Source organism: Drosophila ananassae, assembly GCF_017639315.1.
Source record: "Drosophila ananassae strain 14024-0371.13 chromosome 4 unlocalized genomic scaffold, ASM1763931v2 tig00000061, whole genome shotgun sequence".
NCBI classification, from domain to species: domain Eukaryota; kingdom Metazoa; phylum Arthropoda; class Insecta; order Diptera; family Drosophilidae; genus Drosophila; species Drosophila ananassae.
Window position 1 is genome coordinate 536,052 of NW_025319038.1, and position 20,658 is coordinate 556,709.

General features: G+C 38.1%; 1 protein-coding gene across 13 annotated transcripts in view; it reads right to left on the reverse strand.

Annotated features, from left to right (window-relative positions):
• Positions 1-20,658, reverse strand: part of LOC6504364 (plasma membrane calcium-transporting ATPase 1) — a 177,961-nt gene that overhangs the window by 126,341 nt on the left and 30,962 nt on the right. For all 13 annotated transcript variants that reach the window (XM_044717754.1, XM_032455767.2, XM_032455769.2 and 10 more), the window contains 7 exons: positions 15,872-16,113; positions 6,780-7,224; positions 6,640-6,727; positions 4,480-4,793; positions 4,228-4,426; positions 3,958-4,169; positions 3,659-3,810 (listed from right to left, as the gene is read on the reverse strand). In XM_044717754.1, coding sequence (XP_044573689.1) covers positions 3,659-3,810; positions 3,958-4,169; positions 4,228-4,426; positions 4,480-4,793; positions 6,640-6,727; positions 6,780-7,224; positions 15,872-16,113 — 1,652 coding nt within the window. The remainder of the gene's footprint in view (positions 1-3,658; positions 3,811-3,957; positions 4,170-4,227; positions 4,427-4,479; positions 4,794-6,639; positions 6,728-6,779; positions 7,225-15,871; positions 16,114-20,658) is intronic.

Below are 20,658 nucleotides of genomic sequence, written 5' to 3' on the forward strand. Positions count from 1 at the left end.
ATCCGGCATATGGCGGGATACAAATATGGCAGAAGATCTTATTTCAGGCGCCACACCAGTGAGAGGCCTAGGAGACGGTACCAGGAACATGCAGGTTTTCCAACGATGGAGGATCCAATACAATAGGTGAATCAAGACTCCTTGACGATTCCATTGGCTGACTTGGTGAACGGATCACTTCAACAGGAACAACAGTAGGCGAAGATGTATTAGGCGTTAAAAATGTATCCGAATGAATCGCATGAGAAGCAGGGGTACCCAATAAATTGACCATCGGCTTTTTGTTAGGAATTTTTCTCTTTGGAGATTCGCTTAATAACTTGAGACCAAGAAATTGAGTCTTAAGTCTAAGGAATATCTCATTAAGTGCAGAAAATTGCTTACGGACATTTAGAAAGCCATTTCTCGTCTGCCTATTGAAGGTCTGCATTTTAGACTTAATATCTCTACAGGCAATACAAGACCATGTCAGACCAATATTCTTTGTTATAAGATCACTTAACACACATTTAATATGTGAGCAGTTATTGCAAAGCCAGCAGGACAAATACGAGTCATCAGTGATGGATCCTCCAAACTCGCATTTTTTAGCAGTGCAAATTAGACTCATTATGAACTAAGATTTGTCCACTGTAGTGAGAGCGAGAAGAGTTCAGATAGAAATTCTGTGGCACGTTCGGATCAGGCACGTCGAAGAAAAGACGTAACAAAAGAGATCCGCCGTGACGAATAACCGCTTCAGAGTAACAATAATGTAACGGGTTACACAGCAAGAGAATAGAACTCAGGAAGGGAGTATATATATGAATATTCGAAGAGAACGGCAGAAATAATATTGAAGAATAATATTGTATTTACGAAGTGTATGGAACAATGAACTATGTAGGTCAAATATGCTCCAAAAATGATACATAATATTTAGCTCGTATCAAAGCTATAGGCAACCTGATGAGAGCAATCGCAAAAACACGTCTGGATACGGCAAAGTCAGATTACCGATTCTTTTTTGTTTTTGTTTAATGTAAGATTCTTGGGCCTGCGTTTCTTTTTACCTCATGTTCTATAAAGCTTGCGCGTTTTTCTCTGACTGGTCTCTCAATAAAAAAGTTGGTGTGGCTTCTGTCAGCTGATATTGTAAATGCGGTGGATACTTGCAGCAGATACAAGCATTTGTTCTGTGTCATCTATGCCCTTAGTGGATCTCGGTTAAAATTTGAGCTGATGTACTTTTTGTATTTTAGCCAATTTGTTTAATTTGCTGTTAAGAACTGTGAGTTTTTAGATAGCTGAGGGAACATTAAAGAAAAGATTGGTGTCGGAAAATCACGGAGGGCAATAGACAGGGGCTAGTGAGGTCTCACCGTTGATTATATTTATGCTTATTTTTTATGGCTACAAGTATGTTATTAGTACGCCCTGTTGAACCATACAATTTATTTTGTAGCTGGTTTTAGCTGGTGAGATGTGTTTCTGAGATTAATATGATGTCAATTTTTATTCTGCTGAATTGTAAGAATTTTTTTCAGTTCATTTTGGTTCCTCATTAGTTTCGACATTGTTGCCTGCACGAATGTCATAATTTATATGCAGCTTTGTTGCTGTGAGTTCATCAGTACTTGTATGCTATTTGGTGCTTTTGGAGCTTTTGCCCTTGGATATGTTGAGTCGCAGTTTGCTACTGCCTCTGATCCGGTTCCAATTCACCGATGAACGTTAGCGAATGATACCCTTGTTGTTGTAGAGGTATCGGTACTGGTATCGGAGGTACTGTAGGATATCGATAAATATGACGGCGACTGAGTGTTTTTGGTCGAAAGAGTATGTGAGATGGGTCTTAGGATGAATAGCTTAGGGCTACTGAACGGGTCGCAGGTTTCGGATAGCGAATGGCGAGGAGGCACTTTGGATCGAATACAAGGGCTGCCTTATATAAAAAGTCCATCCGCAAAGCGAAGCGCTCCTCATGGAACTCCTTCTGCCCAGACATCGAAAATACAGCCCAAGCTGCAAGGCTTACGAAAAATCTACCGAAATCAGTAACAACTCTCGGTTATCTCAAAAAAAAAGACGGCAATTGGACTAATGCAAGCGACCAGGTTACACTGAAATGATTTCAGATCTATCAGTCTCTCATCCTTTCTGCTTAAAACGCTAAAAAGAGTCATAGGCATATACCTAAGATCAACTCTTAACCCCACCAAAATCTCTGATGCACAGCATGCTTACAAAAAGGGTAAATCCCCCGGTGGACTCATGGGGTAGATGATCACCTGGTGGGACTCATTGACCAGCTGCTAACCTGCAGTACAGTGATGTCCTCACTTGGTACATCTTCAAGGGCCGCCTGGGAGGAAATGCGCAGAAAACAGAGCTAGTTCTGTTCAGCACGAAATACAAGCCCCCGCATAGCCCCCGTAATAGTACACACTAATAGGAGTTAATATATACAGTGATTGCCAAACGTCTATAAAATCGATCAGCTCGATCACCACCATCTCCAAAACAGTCTCAGACTGCAGGTTATCTCTACACGAGATGGCAACCAGTATAACATAAGCCTTATCTGGGTCCCTTGTCACAGGGATATCACAGGCAACTGCATAGCAGACGATTGGCGCGCATAGGCACCACCACACTGCACCAGGGAGAACTACCAATTTCAACAAAAAGGTAAACCAGCTCAGCTGAAAAGAATATCACAATTACTTAGCATGGAACGAACTCGAATCAGCACGGCTTTAAGAGACATCACGATATGAGGGTCTGGCAATCATTGCTTTACACAGATAATTACAATCGCGATAAGTCTTACGGCAGTTTTTGTTAGGTGAGTAACGCTTGTAGAACAATTTATTTTTTGGCGAGGACTAATTATGTTCGAGGTAATTTTAGCAAAATATATTTTAACAAAATAAATATTTTAGCCTGATATTTTAGCAAAAGAAATTTGTATTTTTCTAAGTAAACGTGCAAGATACAAACATAACTGTTTGTTACATGTCACACATGGCACTGCCTTACGACAACCTATAGCACACCGCTGTAAAACAAAGATTGGGCTAAAAAATATATTTTTCGTTTCTAATTCCCGCCCCAGAGTTTTATTAAATTTAGACGCACTATAAATCAAACAATTTTCAATATTTTTGCTATAATTTATAACCTTATCTTGAGACGTACAAAACGGAAGTTGTTTTCTTAAGGATGTTTCCTACTTTTTTTTTAAGCAGGGTTTATGTCTAATATATACTATAAAAATTATACATATATTATAAAAAGTATATATATATTATAAAAATTATATATATATTAAAAATTTATATTTCTAAACTGTTTATTGTCTTATAATAACATGAATTGATTTGATAATACATAATCATTTAAAACCCACGCCCTGAAGCTACTATTTTTTATTAATTAATCATTTATATATTAAAAAGTTACATTTATTGATGTATTTATTCTTAAAATATTATTATTTTTATGTGTTTCTACCTGTCGTATAATTAATACTAATAATAATTTGTAACAGAAATTATATTAGTTTGTATACAAAAGCATAGTTTTTTAAACGTAAAATTATTATGACTTTATTTGAAATATTTAATTAAACTGAGCTTTACTTCTATAAGCTTAATAGGAATAAAAATTTACTCACGATAGTATCTTAGGTAATTTTCTTGTAGGTACAGAGGTAATCAGCTGCCCCCATACAAGTGTACCAATTCCAAAAAATATACACCAAAGCCATTGATCTAGTGTAAGAGCTTTTGTAGAAAACGCCATTTTTCCATATTGAATTATCAATACCTATTTTAAAAAAAGGCATTGTATTAATTTATAAATAAAACTTAAAACATGTTTATATAATGTTATAATATAAAGTATAAATAATAAATATAGGTTATATAAGTAAAATATAAGTATAAAATTTAAATAAAAATTCGAAAATGCTACCTGCGATATCATCGTAAATATCCATATTGTGTAGAATATAGGATTTGTAAACAACCCTTCAATAACGTTTCGTTGACCATGTATTTTTCTAGCATTTATTTCATTAAACAACGTCATCATGACAAATGTGTTAAATATAATAGTAAAATGCTGTGTTGGTCCTGCATTGAGCTCTTGTCCGCGTCCTGACTCAATATCAAGTATTAAATCACCTGTAATTCATTAAACATTTATATAAGAAAATATTTCGTTTTTTTAATAGAAACATACCGACAAACAACAATCCAAATATAATAACCAACTGGTAAAGTGCTTGCCCAAGAATGTTTTTCATCATTGTGCGTGAAATCAAAGGCTTGGTACGGCCATATGGCTTTCGAAGCAAAAGATCCGGAGTGGGTAGTTCCGTAGCTAATGCTAGCGATGCCAAAGTATCCATTATTAGGTTGACCCACAACATTTGCACTGCCTATACAATTTTAACTTTTAGAAATCGTTTTCCATGGTTAAAATTAAACTTACTTTAAGAGGCGAATCCTGCACGGCACATGCTCCTATAAATGCAACAATTACAGCAACCACGTTAACAGTTAACTGAAACTGCAAGAACTTTGCTATGGAGTCATAAACATTCCTTCCCCACATTACAGCTTTAACAATGCTGCTAAAGTTATCATCGGTTAGTATAATATCGGACGCTTCCTTCGCTACGTCTGTCCCGGCAATTCCCATGGCGAATCCTACATCGGCTTTTTTAAGAGCTGGGCCGTCATTGGTTCCGTCGCCAGTAACAGCAACCACTTCACGGTTTTCGCTAACAGTGCTATCAATAATACCTGAAAATAAAACGAAAAAATAAAATAATAAAAACATACAATTGTGAAAGCTAACAATAATTATTATTTTGTCTGTCTGTTTCTACGCGAACTAGTCCCTCAGTTTTATTTGGATTTTATTTTTAGGCAATTCATCGTGTTATGTACTTCCGTCTACTTGTCCAGCTTGGTATCTGCTGCTACGTTACTGTTAAATTCTATTTCAAAATCCGGCTCATAGTCTTGGTAGTCTATTTGGTCATGATTGGGAACTTAACCCACCCCCTTTCATGCGTGTTTTTTGAAAAAATAGCAAAGATATTTTGATTAAAACAGCCTACGGGTTAAACGATATTTAAAAATTTGTATGACCTTTCGCTTTAAAGCACTGGATGTTAACGGGCTAAAAATCGATTTATTTTTAAACGTTACCGTTATGGTAAACAAAAAAAGGCCTGAAACTCGGATGAATTTCCGGTGAATTTTAATCATCAAATTCACGTCTCGACTATAAAATTAAATCAGACAGAAACACGAAGTCATACATGCGAAAGAATCGAACTTTAAAGTACATTGCGTTATTTCGATTGTTAAACTTCAATCGTTGGATGGTATGGATCTCAGGGACTGAAAAGAAGCAATACTTTGGAAATATTAGTCCCATCTGGATCTGATGTGCTCTGACCGCTCTAACGTAGTTAAAGTCACTTAATTCCAGCAATGGTTTTAAGAGGGCATGCGCACTTGTAATTTTCAAAAAATCGAATTTTTTTTTTTTTGCATCTTTAATACATAATAATCTAGTACTTAATCGAAGGATTGATTTTTTTATGCAAAACTTTTTTTTTATAGCTGAAAAACTACCGTTTTTTTAACGAAAAACGATTGTTCAACTTTGATAGGTCGCCATTTTGTCGAATATTTTTATTTTTTAATATCTATCGATTAAGTACTTGATAAACTTTCAATAAATGTAAATCCGTTTTATTTTTTGATTTCCGCCGATCCAAATTTCCACAGTCTTAGTCACCGCGACCCGTGTTTTTTAGACGGACATCACTTCGACGGGGCATAACTTTGGAACTGCTCAATATTTCTACTTTTTTTTTTAAAATTAAGTTAATATGATGTACTTTCACATAATAAAGCGATATTTCAAAAAAATTCAAAAGTTTACGAGAAAAAAATTCGGGAAAAATGTCTATTTTTTGGCACTTCAACTGCGCATGCCCCCTTAAGTAAGTAATAAAGATTGTGAATTAGCAACCATGATTGTTACCACAAGAGTTCTGGAACATTAAAGTCGCCCTGAGCCACTATCTGGGGTTACAAACAAACAAAAGATTAACAAGAAAATAAAGCTAACTTCGGGCGGAGCCCAAGCTAATAAACCTTTGCAGTTAAGTAGCTGCTTATATTATTATTTAAATATCGGATCGTATAAAATTGGCCGATCCTTATAATAATTTCATCATTAAAATAATTTTCTAATAAAAATGATCGAAATAGCCCCAAGAATCTTTAAAAATAGCAAGGATGTGCCATTTTCGGTCGTTTAGTATATATTGCAGGTATAGGATATAGTCGGCTGATCGTTATTATTTTGCGATAGTCTTACTTAAAAAACATCAAAGTTATGCCATTTCCGATCAATCGGTTATATGGCAGATATAGGATATAGTTTCAACTCGATAGCTTTAAAGCTGATAGACCAATTTTCTTAGAAACAAACAGACAGTCAGACGGACAGACGGACATGCTAATATAACGCAGGAGGTCATTCTGATCCAGAATATATATACTTTATAGGGTTGGAGATGTCTCGTTCACTGCTATTTAATCTTTTCTTTAAATAAAATAAACTTACCTTTCACTAATGTATATTTGTCAGTTGGAGATGAACGAGCTAATACACGAAGTTTGGGCCACACTTTGTCTATAAGATGTTGTTGAATCTGGAAGAAAGCTAAATAAAAATCCTAAAATAAACTAATTTTTATATTTTACATCTCCATTGCTATCCCGGATACGTCGATTGAATTCTTTGCCCTCTAAAATAAGAAAGTCATCATTAGGACGAAGAATGCCACATTTACTAGCAATTGAGCGTGCTGTGTTAATGTTGTCTCCAGTAACCATGCGCACAGTAATACCAGCACGTTGGCACTTTCGAATTGCATCTGGAACTTCAGGACGCACGGGATCTTCTATTCCAACGACACAAAGGCAAGTAAGATTAGTCATAATGTTCTCTTCATCATCCCAGTTTGGTTCTCCATCAATGTGTACTTCATTAACTGCAGCTTTTCCAGGCACAAAGTCGCGATAGGCTACAGATATGGTCCGAAGACCATCACATGCCATGGGCTCAATAACTTCACGAATTAATCGTTCCTGCATGTCTTTTGTAAAAGTCTCCAATGTTCCCTCATGCCCATAGATAAAAGCGCACCTATTCAAATTATAAAGAAATAGCCAATTTATTTTTTTATTCGCACAGAAAGTATATGTGGCATTTATTTTGCAACATATGTAAATATAGACCATTAATAAATAAACGATATAAATGATTAATTCTCGTTTGGAAAATTTCATAGTACACCCACCCTACACCCTTCAATGGATCCATATGATCAACGTTTCATTTTCCGCCTTAAGTGATTTAAGGTAAGTCCACCTCCTTAATTTTATCACGTTAAAAAATATGGATTTTTTTTAATTTGGTAAATGTGGTGTTTTAAAATTAGAATAAATTTTAAGATTAAAATTAATTAAGAAAATTAAGAATAAAACTTTGATTCAAACTTGTTATTTGTAGGACTAGGAAGTAAAATCCAGGAGACTTTTTGAACACTGGGCCAAAAACAGTAGTATTGGAAACACATATTTGGACGTACACCGAAATGATGCGACATTTTTTTTTAGAATCCTTTCCAAATTAGAAATTTGTTGAATTTGTTGTTATGGGATTAATTACAAGAAGTTTTAGTCTCACAAAGTCAAAAGAAACCACGCATATTAATGTAACAGAAGTAATGTTCATATCGACTCAGGAGGTGATCCTGATCAAGAATATATATACTTTATAGGGTCGGAGATGTCTCCTTCACTGCGTTGCACACTTTTGACCACAATTATAATACCCTCTGCAAGGGTATAATAATAATAAAGAATAGAAGGTACTTAATCTGTAAAACATTCTGATTTTCGCCGTTAAAAGACTTTATGCTGTGTGTTGTGTTTCTACATAATCTTATTAATTGTAATTTAGATTGCCAGCATTACTAACACGCTTAAAATTGTACGTTCCTAGGAGAAGAACTAGAAACTTTCGTCCTCTACTCCTTAGTCAATTATAATCCAACATGATCCCTCTATGTTTGGACCTCAATGGTCTCCTCCACAACTTTTCGGTTTGCTCTTTTTAAAATTTTTATATTTTACGTATAATATTTTATTCTTAACACATTATTTATGCAACACTATGACCCTGGTCCTGGTCACAGTAACCTAATAATTGTGAAATTTTTTTTTGTGGTAGAAAACATTTTATATTATTGTTATTTTGAACAATTATCTCAAGTAATCCTGCTGAGGCCTCATTACCGCTCGTGTGTACATCTGGCACACGAAGTCTACTTTTGGTCGCTGCAAAGCGGTGGCTGCTATCGTCGAGTAATCCAACAGCGATAAGTAAGACAAAAAGAGTGTTGGTTTTACCACCCGCTCTACGCATTGCGTAAGCGGGAGGTCGTTTACAAATTATTTTGAAGACTTTTGGTTCTAAACTGAAAACTATGGATATAATGGAAGAGTAATCTGCTCGCTCTCAGCCTAGCAGCAGGAGCGAAAAATTTGAGAAGATGAAACAAATAGCTGGCGCAGAGCCTGGAGAAATAAGATCCCAAATCCGCGACCGGCACTCAGATCTATCTGCCTACCTTACAGGTATGCCTAAACAAACAGGGACCACCAGCTCGATGGTGACAATTAGCAGTAACACTACTACCAGTGTAACCTGCACGATAACAAACGCCAATAAAATTTTGGGCAATAATTCTACGTACACTGTGGCTGCAACTGCGGCCGGCAGCATATGTTCAACTACTTTTCCGCTGGCAAATGTATTACTTTCGATGGTGAATAAAACAAGCAATTAAAAATGTCTGTTTCAAGCTCCTAGACGAAATGGCAGCCGAAAACGCAAAGACGTGACTCAGTCCTATTTACCTGCTCTCACACCACCCCCGATTCGCAAAGCTGTATTGCAGCCCTCAACCCCGCTCAACAAGACGGCTGATTCTTCCTCTGCGAAGGCATTGGGTAACAATCGATTCGCGATTCTGGCTGCTGAAGCAGAACAAATGGAACAGGATCTGGAGGATGTTGACTCTATCAATGGGGTCCAGGTGCCCTTGGAGGAGATGACCAACCAAAACCTAGCAAAATCCCTGCTATCTGCGTTTCGAATGTAAGCGATACGGTCTTATCGGAAAAATCGTTTGATCATAGCATTGCTCAAACTACAACATTCGCACTTCCAAATTTGGTGTTTCCAGAATATATGCGGCCAACTCTAACGCTTTTCGAGCATCTGTTAATACACTGACATCGCTTAACTGCCAATTTTGGCACCATCAGCTAAAGGAAGACAAGGCATACAGAGTTGTGCTCAAAGGAATCCATTCAAACATACCAAAATCACAGATTGAACAGGGATTTACTGACAACGGCTTTGAGGTCGTTAACATATACTGCCCCAAAAATTCTGATTGAAAGAACATTCCGGTTAACGAAGATGATAAAGAAGCTACAATAAATTTTAAAACTAGTAAAATTTATTTTTTGTCAACTTAAAGCAAAGTGCTAATGTAGCAGAGTCCCTAAAAATAACTCAACTCGGGAGATACAGAGTCACTGTTGAGCGTGCTTCTCGTAGAAAGGATTTACTTCAATGCCAAAGATGCCAAATTTTTTGGCACTCTAAAAACTATTGTGTCCTGGACCCTATTTGTGGCCCTCATGCTACTGGATCCTTACTCTGTGCAAGCGATAAATGCTTGTATATAAACTGTGGCGGTAACCACGTCTCAAAAGATAATAGCTGCCCAGTGAGAAAAGATAAAATTAAAAAACTAAAACCGATGGCTAGACTCCCGATAACCAATGATCCACGACGTGTCTCTCGTGAATTCATACCTTCTGAAGCCTTAAGAACGAATATATCGTATGCTGATGTAGCTCGAGCCAAGGATATACAGCCAAGGACTGGCGCAATCTTGCAAAGTGACTGTAGCTCTTCTTCTGACCCTAGGCTCAGCCATAAGTTCACAGTAATAGATAATGCCATCCGCGACATCAATACCAAACTGGACACTCTATTTAAGCTGATGCAGGAAAATGCAGAGTCCAACAAAGCTTTCAGAGAGCTGGTTCAGGTTCTCGTTGCGCGTTTGCCGAAATGATTAAACTAACAAAAAATATCGGATTGTGGAACGCTCTTGGATTAGTCAGAGTTTCTGAAGAGCTTCGATTATTCCTTAGCACTCATAACATAGGCATAATGCTTGCTACGGAAACTCACATGTGTGCTGGTCAGCGCTACTTGCCAGGTTTATCACCCCATTGGCAACAACAGGGGTGGATCTGCAGTCATTATAAAGGATTCTCTAAGCCACTATCCCCTGCCCCCTACCTCTAGCAATGACAGACAGATAGCGAGAGTACAATTACAGACTTGGGCAGGGAATGTCACATTAGCGGCGATATACCTACCTCCAACGGAAACATGGATACAATCAGAATTTGAATCCTTGCTGACCGAATTTGGAGGCAAGTTCATTGCTGGCGGTGATTATAACGCCAAACATGGATGGTGGGGAAATTCACGAGCCTGTAAAAGGGGAAAGAAGTTGCAAGAAGCCATTGCAAATGGCCGTTATCAAGTACTTGCCACGGGTGAACCCACTTTTTACTCATATAACCCTCTGTTAACACCTTCAGCGCTTGATTTCTTCATAATCCATGGATTCGCTATGAACAGGCTTCAAGTGAGAACACTCCATGAGCTCTCCTCGGACCACACTCCTATTCTAGCCAAGCTCCATTCTACACCTGTGAAAAATCCACAGCGCTCACGGCTTCTTGCCAGAGGCGTTAATATAAAGCCTTTTAAAGCCCACCTAGAACAGCTGGGCGACATACAAATCCAGGAACCTTCTGACATTGACAATGCCATCAGCACTTTCATGCGCATTATAAACCAGGCTGCTGAGATAGCTGTACCCAGCATTCACCGAACTACAGATACTTCTAGACATCCCCACCTACCACATAGAATTGGTGCGCTCCTTAATCTAAAGCGAAGAGTCAGAAAAAAATATACAAGAACGGGAGACATCCGAATCCATCAGATATATCATCGACTGGCTAACTGTCTAAGCAAGGTGCTCGCCAAGAGAAAACAAGATTCTATAGACCGACTTTTGGAAAACCTGGACACAGACGCTAGTTCTAAGAGGGTCGTTCAATAAGTCTTTAGAAAAAGATATAAAAACATTTTTTTTTGCAGAAATTTTTTATTTTTTCAACATAGTTTTAGCCTTTTTAGCTCTACACACTTTGCCAATCGTTTTTCCAACATTTTTATCCCGTCCAAAAAATAGGATTTCGGAAGCTCTTAAAAATACTCATTTGTTTGAGCAATGACGCCTTCTTTGGAAGCGAACCGTCGTTCCCAAGCCATTTCTTCAGATTGAGGAAAAGAAAATAGTCACTAGGGGCCAAATCTGGTGATTAAGGAGGATGCTGCAACTATTCCATTTTAAATTCCTCAATTGTCCGCGCATTGTCCTGATGCAAGAGGACTTTTTTCTTGTTCAGATGGGGTCGTTTCTCTTTAATTTCCTCGCTCAACCGTTGCAATAACGACGCTTAATACGCTCCTGTTATTGTTTTCCCTTTTTCCAAGTAGTCAGTAAAAATGATGCCCTGCGAATCCCAAAAAACCGTGGCCATCATCTTGCCAGGCGATGGCACAGTTTTTGCCTTCTTCTGAGCCCGTTCACCCTTGAAAATCCACTGTGATGAATGTCTCTTTGTTTCTGGAGTAATGTATCTGGAGTAATGTATCTAGTAATGTATCCAGGTTTCGTCTACAGTGACATATCGACGAAGAAATTCGGCCTGATTGCCATAAAAGAGCGCCAACATAACCTTAGAGTCCACTACACGATTGCGCTTATTCTCATCTGTGAGCAAACATCTGCGCGGCACCCATCTTGCCGAAATTTTTTTCACATTCAATTTTTCATTCAAAATTGAAGCGACTGTCCCTTATGATATGCCTGTGGCCTCAACTAATTCGCGCACTTTGATTCGCCGATCGCCCAAAATCAGATCGTGGATTTTGTCGATAATTGCAGGAGTAGCCACCTCAACTGGACGTCCTGAACGATGTTCATCTTCTGTGGATGAACGGCGACGTTTAAATTCGTTCACCCAGTTGTAAACCGTCGCAAACACAGGTGCAGATGTGCCATGAACTGCATCCAATTCGGCTTTGATATCCTTCTGACTTAAGCCTTTCAAATGGATATGTTTGATGTCAGCCCTGAACTCGCTTTTATCCATTGTTACAAACACGTATATTTTTTTTATCGACGATAAAAATTTACCTAAGTTATCGATCAAACTGAAATTTGGACAGCTTTCCAATCGATAGTGGTACTTACAAAAAAAATCTTTACCGACACTACGAGCGCCATCACTCGGATTTTCTAAGGACTTATTGAACGACCATCGTAACTACTCACTGTGGCGTATCACAAAACGGTACAAAACTCAGCCCACTCTAAAATCAGCCATTAGAAATCCCTCAGATGATTGGTGTCGTACGAGCCTAGAAAAGGCTACGTTTTTTTTTTTTGCGCGGTTCCCACTGCATACGTACAGCCCACCTCCCGTCCAACCGACCGAGGGACGCTGCCGCGTAACGTACGGCTCGAATCGCGGGAATAGATCCGAGATAGATAAGCGAGGATTAGGAGAAAGATATTACGAGGAAGAGTGTTGCACAGATAAGGCGGTTAATATAAGCGATTTAAGATTGTTAGTAGAGCAAAGTGACAAGATGTGGTAGAGACCATTGTAGTCCGAACATAATACCCTGAACGGATCGTGTTGGGCATATGTCGAACTACAATGGCTGAGGAGTAGAGGACGAAAGTTTCTAGTCCTTCTACTAGGAATGTTAAAATTTAAGCGTGTTAGTAAATGCTGGCTGTCTATATTTCCATAAATAAGATTATATAGAAACATGACACCCAGCATCGTTCTACGATTTGTTAATGATGGTAAGTTGATTAGTAAAAGTCTACTATGATAAGAGGGGAGGTAAAGATTTGCATCCCAATTAAGTCCCCTAAGAGCAAAAGTAAGGAAGTTTTTTTGTACAGATTTGTACAGATCTTGGTGTACTCCATATTGAGGATTCCAGACACACGATCTGATGTAGTTTTAGTAGTTTAGTTTTAGTTATGTACGAGTCATTAAATTCTTTTGACCATCTTTTAATAAAACCAAGCACACCCATAGCTTTATTAACCATGGTAGATACATGGTCGGTAAATTTAAGTTTCAAATCTAATAGGACACCTAGATCGTTAACCTGAGTTAATCGTTCTAAGGCGTTCCCATAGAAAAAGTACATAGCCTGGTGAGGACTAGATCGGTAAAAAGACATAAGTTTACATTTCGATCCATTAAGCTTTAGGTTATTTGCTAAACACAAATTCAAGCCATACGATTATTAGCCAGAAAGCATACGTCAACAAGTTGAAAAATTTCTGGAATCTCTATTTCAAATGAGCCTGCCTGCTAACTCTGTCTTACTGACAGAGGTGAAAGATCTTGTACGTAAACTTTCGCCAAAGAAAACCCCCGTTGAAGACCTTTTGGACAACAGGTTGATTCGAATTTTACCGAATCAAGCCTTGCAATTTCTGGTGATGTTGTTCATCAGCGTACTAACTATTGGATACTTCCCGAAAGTTTGGAAATCGGCGAATATACATATTATCCCAAAACCTGGAAAGTCGCTAACTGACGTAGACTCTTACCAAGCCCATTAGCCTACTACCATCTCTGGGAAAAATCATGGAAAGACTGATCCTGAACAGACTACTTTCTGACAAGACGGTCACCAGTGCGATTCCGGAATTCCACTGCTTTCGGCTTTCGGCTTTCGTCTTCAACATGGAACTCCTGAGCAATTACACAGAGTTACTTTGGTTTCGAAACCTTAGAGAAGAAGTATGCAGTTGCTGCCTTTCCCGATATTCAACAGGCTTTTGACAGAGTGTGGCACCCTGGGCCAAAAGTCTTTTTACACCACAAATGTTCCAGCTTGTAAAATGCTTTCTGGAAGATCACACTTTCCATGTATCTGTTGATGGATACAAGTCGTCCACCGAACCGATCTCTGCCAGAGTTCCCCAAGGTAGCGTCCTTGTTCCTACTTTTTACTCAATATATACGTCAGATATGCCTACCCAAATCCTATAACTAAAGTAAACGAATAAGATGTTCTAATTGCGACATATGCTGATGATACTGCGGTCATAACTAAAAGTACCAGTATCTTGGCTGCCACATTTGCTTTGCAAGAATATCTGGATGCGTTACACCAATGGGCCATGAACTCTGCAGGGGTATAATAAAATCCGGGTTTTGCAAGCAAAAACCCTTGGACGGATCTCTGGAGCTCCGTGGTCCATCCGAACCAGAGACATTGAACGTATTGTCAACGTGCCCAAAATCGGAGACAAGTTGCAAAATCTTTCTCAAAAATATATGCAACGTCTAAATGATCACCCTAACAGCCTAGCCAAAAAGCTTGGCACCGCTGCTATTAGCAGCGCCGATCCAAGAAATCGGGTAAGGAGAAGACTAAAATGATTCCACCCTCAAGACCTACCAGACCGGATCTTGACATAATAATTCCATCAACCACATTCGATTTCCATCCATGTAATCACATCTTGCCCTAAGCATCTCTTAGACGTAGTTTTATTATGAAATTGTTAAAGACGATTAGATTAAGCTGCCATTTGCGTAGCAGTGCGCTAATCATAAGAATAAAATTTCTACATACATAAAAAAAATAAAAAAAAATTTGTGCAACACCCCGTTTTATTTTACTCTATCCTTACTCTCAGAATTATTCCCTATATTTGAGCCGGCAGGGTTGGGTGGGAGATGGGCTATACATATGCAGAGACAGCTCGATAAAAAATCTTTCAATATACTTGTGCTATTGCCGATGTTTTAGATGTCTGTTTGCCCGGCTTCTGGTTGGAGAACATATTCGTACAAGAAAACCGGACAGTACGGTTAAGAAAAAAAATACTAAGATTGTTGGAGAGAAACATCCATCATCTGCCCAATCGTAATTTTCTTTAAAAAACTTACTAACTCTCTCACTCTTTGATTTACAGAGGTTTACGCAGTAAGGTTCCCAAAATATTCTAATAGTTCTTCATTTGCATCACATGTTGTAGTCTTAACTGAAACCGAAGATCTTTAGGTCTTTTAGATAGGTACACCAGTTTTCGACACTACCGACTTCTGCGAAGGAGAAGAGGAGTCTTAATCTCTAAAGAATTCAATTTTGCTTCTGAAGAGGTGAAGTGGCACGAGTTTGGGGATTTTGAAATTCTTTGCGTTTAAATCATTTTGCCGCTAAATCGTAGTTTATTACTTTTTCTTATATTCCACCGACACCCGAACCTTCTACATACTACTAACATTTCTCTGCAATTCAGTCGATATTTAATGGTATGTCCTATAGTGACAAATTAATGATTCTTGGTGACTTTAATCTAACTGATTTCGCTTATTCCGTTAAAGTAAAAACTTATCATCTTTGTCTCTTTCATCTTTCAAAGATTTCAACCGATTTAGAATGAGATCACTCTTTCTAGAGCTTTGGCTCTTTTAAACAAAGTTGTAAACAATTGTAAACACTTTAAATGCAGGCGTATATTAACTTCGGCTCTGTCCGAAGTTAGCCTTCCTTTCTTGATTTTTTATTTACTTACTTTTTCATAATTATTTCTGATGCTCCTTTGGTGTACAATCGAAATCCCCCGTTAGGACGCCGTATAACAGTGCCCATACTTTTGCGTACAGAGTTGAAAGTATAGACGCGCGTAAACTTATCCTCAGGAATTTCGTCACGAATGGACTGGTATTTAACACCTAATCCCTGAACAAATCCTAGCAGCGCACATTCTGTTTTGTTGCCGACTTGGATTGGTAGATCTCCCGCGTTTTGTCCAGGCTATTAGGAAAAAAAAAAGATATACATTATATATTAACAATACAATTAATCAATCAATTTCATTCAATTTCTTCAATTTACATTTTTACAATTATTTTTTCCAACAAAACATATTAATGATCCAGATTTAATTCAAATACTTTCTTCAAACCATTTTGAATTATCACATCGCTCAATAAGTTCCCGGCCTAACAAGAGAAAACACTTTTTATACCCTTGCAGAGGGTATTATAATTTTGGTCAAAAGTGTAAAACGCAGGGAAGGAGACATCTCCGACCCTATAACTTGATCAGGATCACCTATTCTTGATCAGGATCACCTCCTGAGTCGATATGAGCATGTCCGTCTGTCTGTCTGTCTGTCTGTCGGTCTGTCTGTCTGACTGTCTGTCGGTTTCTACGAAAAGTAGTCTCTCAGTTTTGGAGCTATCTAGTTGAAACTTTGCACACATTCTTTTTTTCCTTGCAGGCAGTATATAAGTCGGAACGGCCGGGATCGGTCGACTATATCCTATAGCTGCCATATAACTGATTGATCGGAAATGTCATAACATTGGTGTTTTTTAAGTTGGAGGGTTGAGACTTTCCACACATCTTGTCTACAAAATTTCATAAGGATCGGCCGACTACATCCTATAGCTGTCATAGATCGATCGGAATTGGCATAACTTTGATGTTTTTTAAGTTAGAAAGATGGGACTTGGTAAAGTTTCCATTTTGGGCAAAATAATCTTATTTGACAAATTTCATAGGGATCGGCCAACTATATCCAATAGCCGCCATATAACTGAACGATCAGAAATGGCACAACTGCAAGGGTATATCAACTTCGGCTCCGCCCGAAGATATCTTTCCTTTCTTGTTTTTTTTTATTTTTTTTATTCATCAATATAGTTTCCATCTACGGCTATACACTCAGTCCAGCGCTTCTCTAACCTTTCTATGCCATTTTTGTAGAAAGATGAACTTTTACCCTCAAAATAGGTCTCAGTATCGACAATCACCTCCTCATTTGATCGATATCTCTTGCCTTGGAGGTGCTTTTTGAGATCTGAAAAAAGCCAGTAGTCACTGGGGGCCATATCTTGAAAATAGGGTGGATGCGGCAGAAGTTCGAACCTCAATTCACTCAATTTTACCATTGTTTCCATAGACTTGTGGCACGGTGATCCTGATGAAACAGTGGTTTCTTCTTTGCCATATGTGGACGTTTTTCCTTGATAACGCGCTCCAGTCGATCCAGCAGTTTTATATAATATTCGCTGTTTATTGTTTTACCTTTTTTCAGGTAGTCTATAAATAAAATCCCATGTGCATCCCAAAATACAGAAGCCATAACCTTACCCGCCGATATTTGTGTTTTGGGACGCTTCGGAGGGCTTTCACCGGCCACCACCCACTCAGAAGACTGACGACTGGATTCTGGAGTACTGTGGTGTATCCAGGTTTCATCCATGGTTACGGCGAAACAAATCGGTCCTATTGCGCTTCAACATGCTTAAACACGTCTCGGAAGCATCGATGCATTGTTGCTTTTGGTCCGGTGTTAGCAATCGGGGCACCCACTTTGAGCAGAGCTTTCTCATATCCAAATGTTCATGTAATATCGTAAACACACTGCCTTCCGATATCTTTGAGGCATCAGCTATCTCCTTTAATTTCAATTTGCGATCAGCCAATACCATTTTTCGGATTTTTGCCACTTTTTCTGGCGTAACTGCTGTTTGTGGGCGAACACTGCGTTTAGCGTCTTCGGTGTCCACACGACCACGTTTAAATTCATTTTACCAATCTTTGATGGTTGATTTTCCCGGAGAAGAATCTGGGCAATGTTTATCAAGCCAAATTTTTGCTTCTACTGTATTTTTTCCGATCAAAAAACAGTGCTTAATTAGGACACGAAACTCATTTTTTTCCATATTGTGAAAAAACCCAAAGGTTGTATCACTTAAAAATTTGTAAACTAAAAGCTCCTGGTCACAGAGTTGTAGAATTTTTACACAGAGCTTATGATAATCGACACTTTCGATAAAAAATATCTATATTTGCTATATATTAAAACAAGAAAGGAAAGCTAACTTCGGGCGGAACCGAAGTTTATATACCCTTGCAGTTGAAGCGCAGTCCGCTAGGTAGCGCCACGCATCTTATATTATTAGATACATAGCGGATCGTATATAGTTGGCCGATCCTTATGAAATTTGGCATATCGAATTATTTTGCCAAAAGAGGAATCCATTGAAACTCTCATCCTTCTAACTTGAAAAACAACGAAGTTACAGCGAGTTCCGATCAATCAGTTATATGGCAGCTATAGGATATAGTCTGCCGATCCTTATGAAATTCGACAAATCAGATTGTTTTTCCCAAAATAGAATCTGTACCAAATCCCATCTTTCTAACTTAAAAAACACCAAAGTTATACCAATTTCGATCGTTCTATGACAGCTATAGGATATAGTCGGCCGATCCTTATGAAATTTTGTGCATAAGATATTTTGGTCAAACATAACATGTGTGGAAAGTCCCAACCCTCTAACTTAAAAAACACCAAAGTTATGGCATTTCCGATCAATCAGGTATATGGCAGCTATAGGATATAGTCGACCGATCCCGGCCGTTCCGATTTATGTACTGCCTGCAAAGGAAAGAAGGGTGTGTGCAAAGTTTCAACTCGATAGCTTTAAAACTGAGAGACTAGTTTGCGTAGAAACAGACAGACAGACAGACAGACAGACAGACAGACAGACAGACAGACAGACAGACAGACAGACAGACAGACAGACAGACAGACAGACAGACAGACAGACAGACAGACAGACAGACAGACAGACAGACAGACAGACCGACAGACAGACAGACAGACAGACAGACAGACAGACAGACAGACAGACAGACAGACAGACAGACAGACAGACAGACAGACAGACAGACAGACAGACAGACGGACATGCTCATATCGACTCAGGAGGTGATCCTGATCAAGAATATATATACTTTATAGGGTCGGAGATGTCTCCTTCACTGCGTTGCACACTTTTGACCAAAATTATAATACCCTCTGCAAGGGTATAAAAAATATCTATCCTTATATGTCGGGCCGGGAACTAATTGAGCGATGCGATATATCGATTAAAAAAAAAAACAATTTTATACCCACCCTAATTATACGAAACGTTACCCCAATAACTTTGTCATTAAATAAAACCAAGAAACTGTAAAATCCAATTCATAAACGCTCAAAGCTATAAGTGTGGTCAGAAAATATTTGTATACTTTTGCAGAGGGTATTATAATTTTGGTCAAAAGAGTGCAACGCTGTAAAAGAGACATCGCCGACCCTATAAGGTGTATATATTCTTGATCAGTATAACATCACCGTCGAGAAGTGTTTAGTGGGCAGCGATTCTCATGGAGCGTTTGGAAACCTCCGCCTGCATGTCCACTTGCACATCAATCAGCAGCTCCAATAGTCTCAGCTCCAGACTCCATTATTCAATTAAAATGCAACTTATAACAACAAGGGCGTTTTCTTGGCACTTTTAATGGTGATCACAATAATCACCCGGGCAGAAATCGTGTCGGGGTCACCAAATGTTATGCTATTAATAGTTTTTAATAGCAGCCAAATAAATAGACGCGTTTCAAATGAGATTTTCAATACTTTTATTTGGGTTCAATTTAACCCTAATCTATGTTGCTCCAATCAATTCCAAATCATAACAAACAAAACCAAAGAGCTTGCGCAGGAGCTCTACCAAAGCTTCCCAAAGCGCATACGCTACAAATAACAATAAAGCGCATGCGAAACTGGGAGAAAAGACAGAGAAGTATACATGCTGATAACAAGAGCTGCAGCTAAGCATTTTATGATTATTTAAAATGAATATTTGGTGGCTGCTTCGCCCAACAATGGAACATGATACAGATTTCAGGGTATATATATGCAAGGGTTTCCTTTCTTGTTTTTTTTTTTATTATTATCAAGCCAAATAAAAAATAGATATAAATTATATATGTGTGCAAGCCATAGTTGTATACAATTCTGTCGAAAATTTCAGCAGTGACACAAGATTTATCGTCTTTTGTCAAACCATAAATCATATTAAAAATCAGGGCTCAGAGGTGACACCTTGTAAAATTTAATTTCCCAAGTGTTTGATTAGATCCTTTTGTTAAAGATCTTGTTGTGAAAGAATGCAGAGTCATTCTTTTTGTATTTATTTTATAAGTTAATTTATTTTTTTGACAAACTGACGACTTTTTATTATTAAAATTTGCAGAACTTTATAGATTTGTAAATAAAACATAAGTTTACTTTATCTGTTGCCATTATCGTTATTGTTGGTCAATGGGCATTATCTTTAGTATCTTTCACTCAGCCTATTATCTAGGGCGGACTCTCACTCTCGCCTAATATTTTAACGTTTTAACGTTCTGGCAGACCAAACTCCAATACCAAAGGACAAAATCAATTACACATCTGTTCGGGATTTTTTTTCGGAGCCGAAAATTAGGACAATTTGAACCATGAACAAATTAACA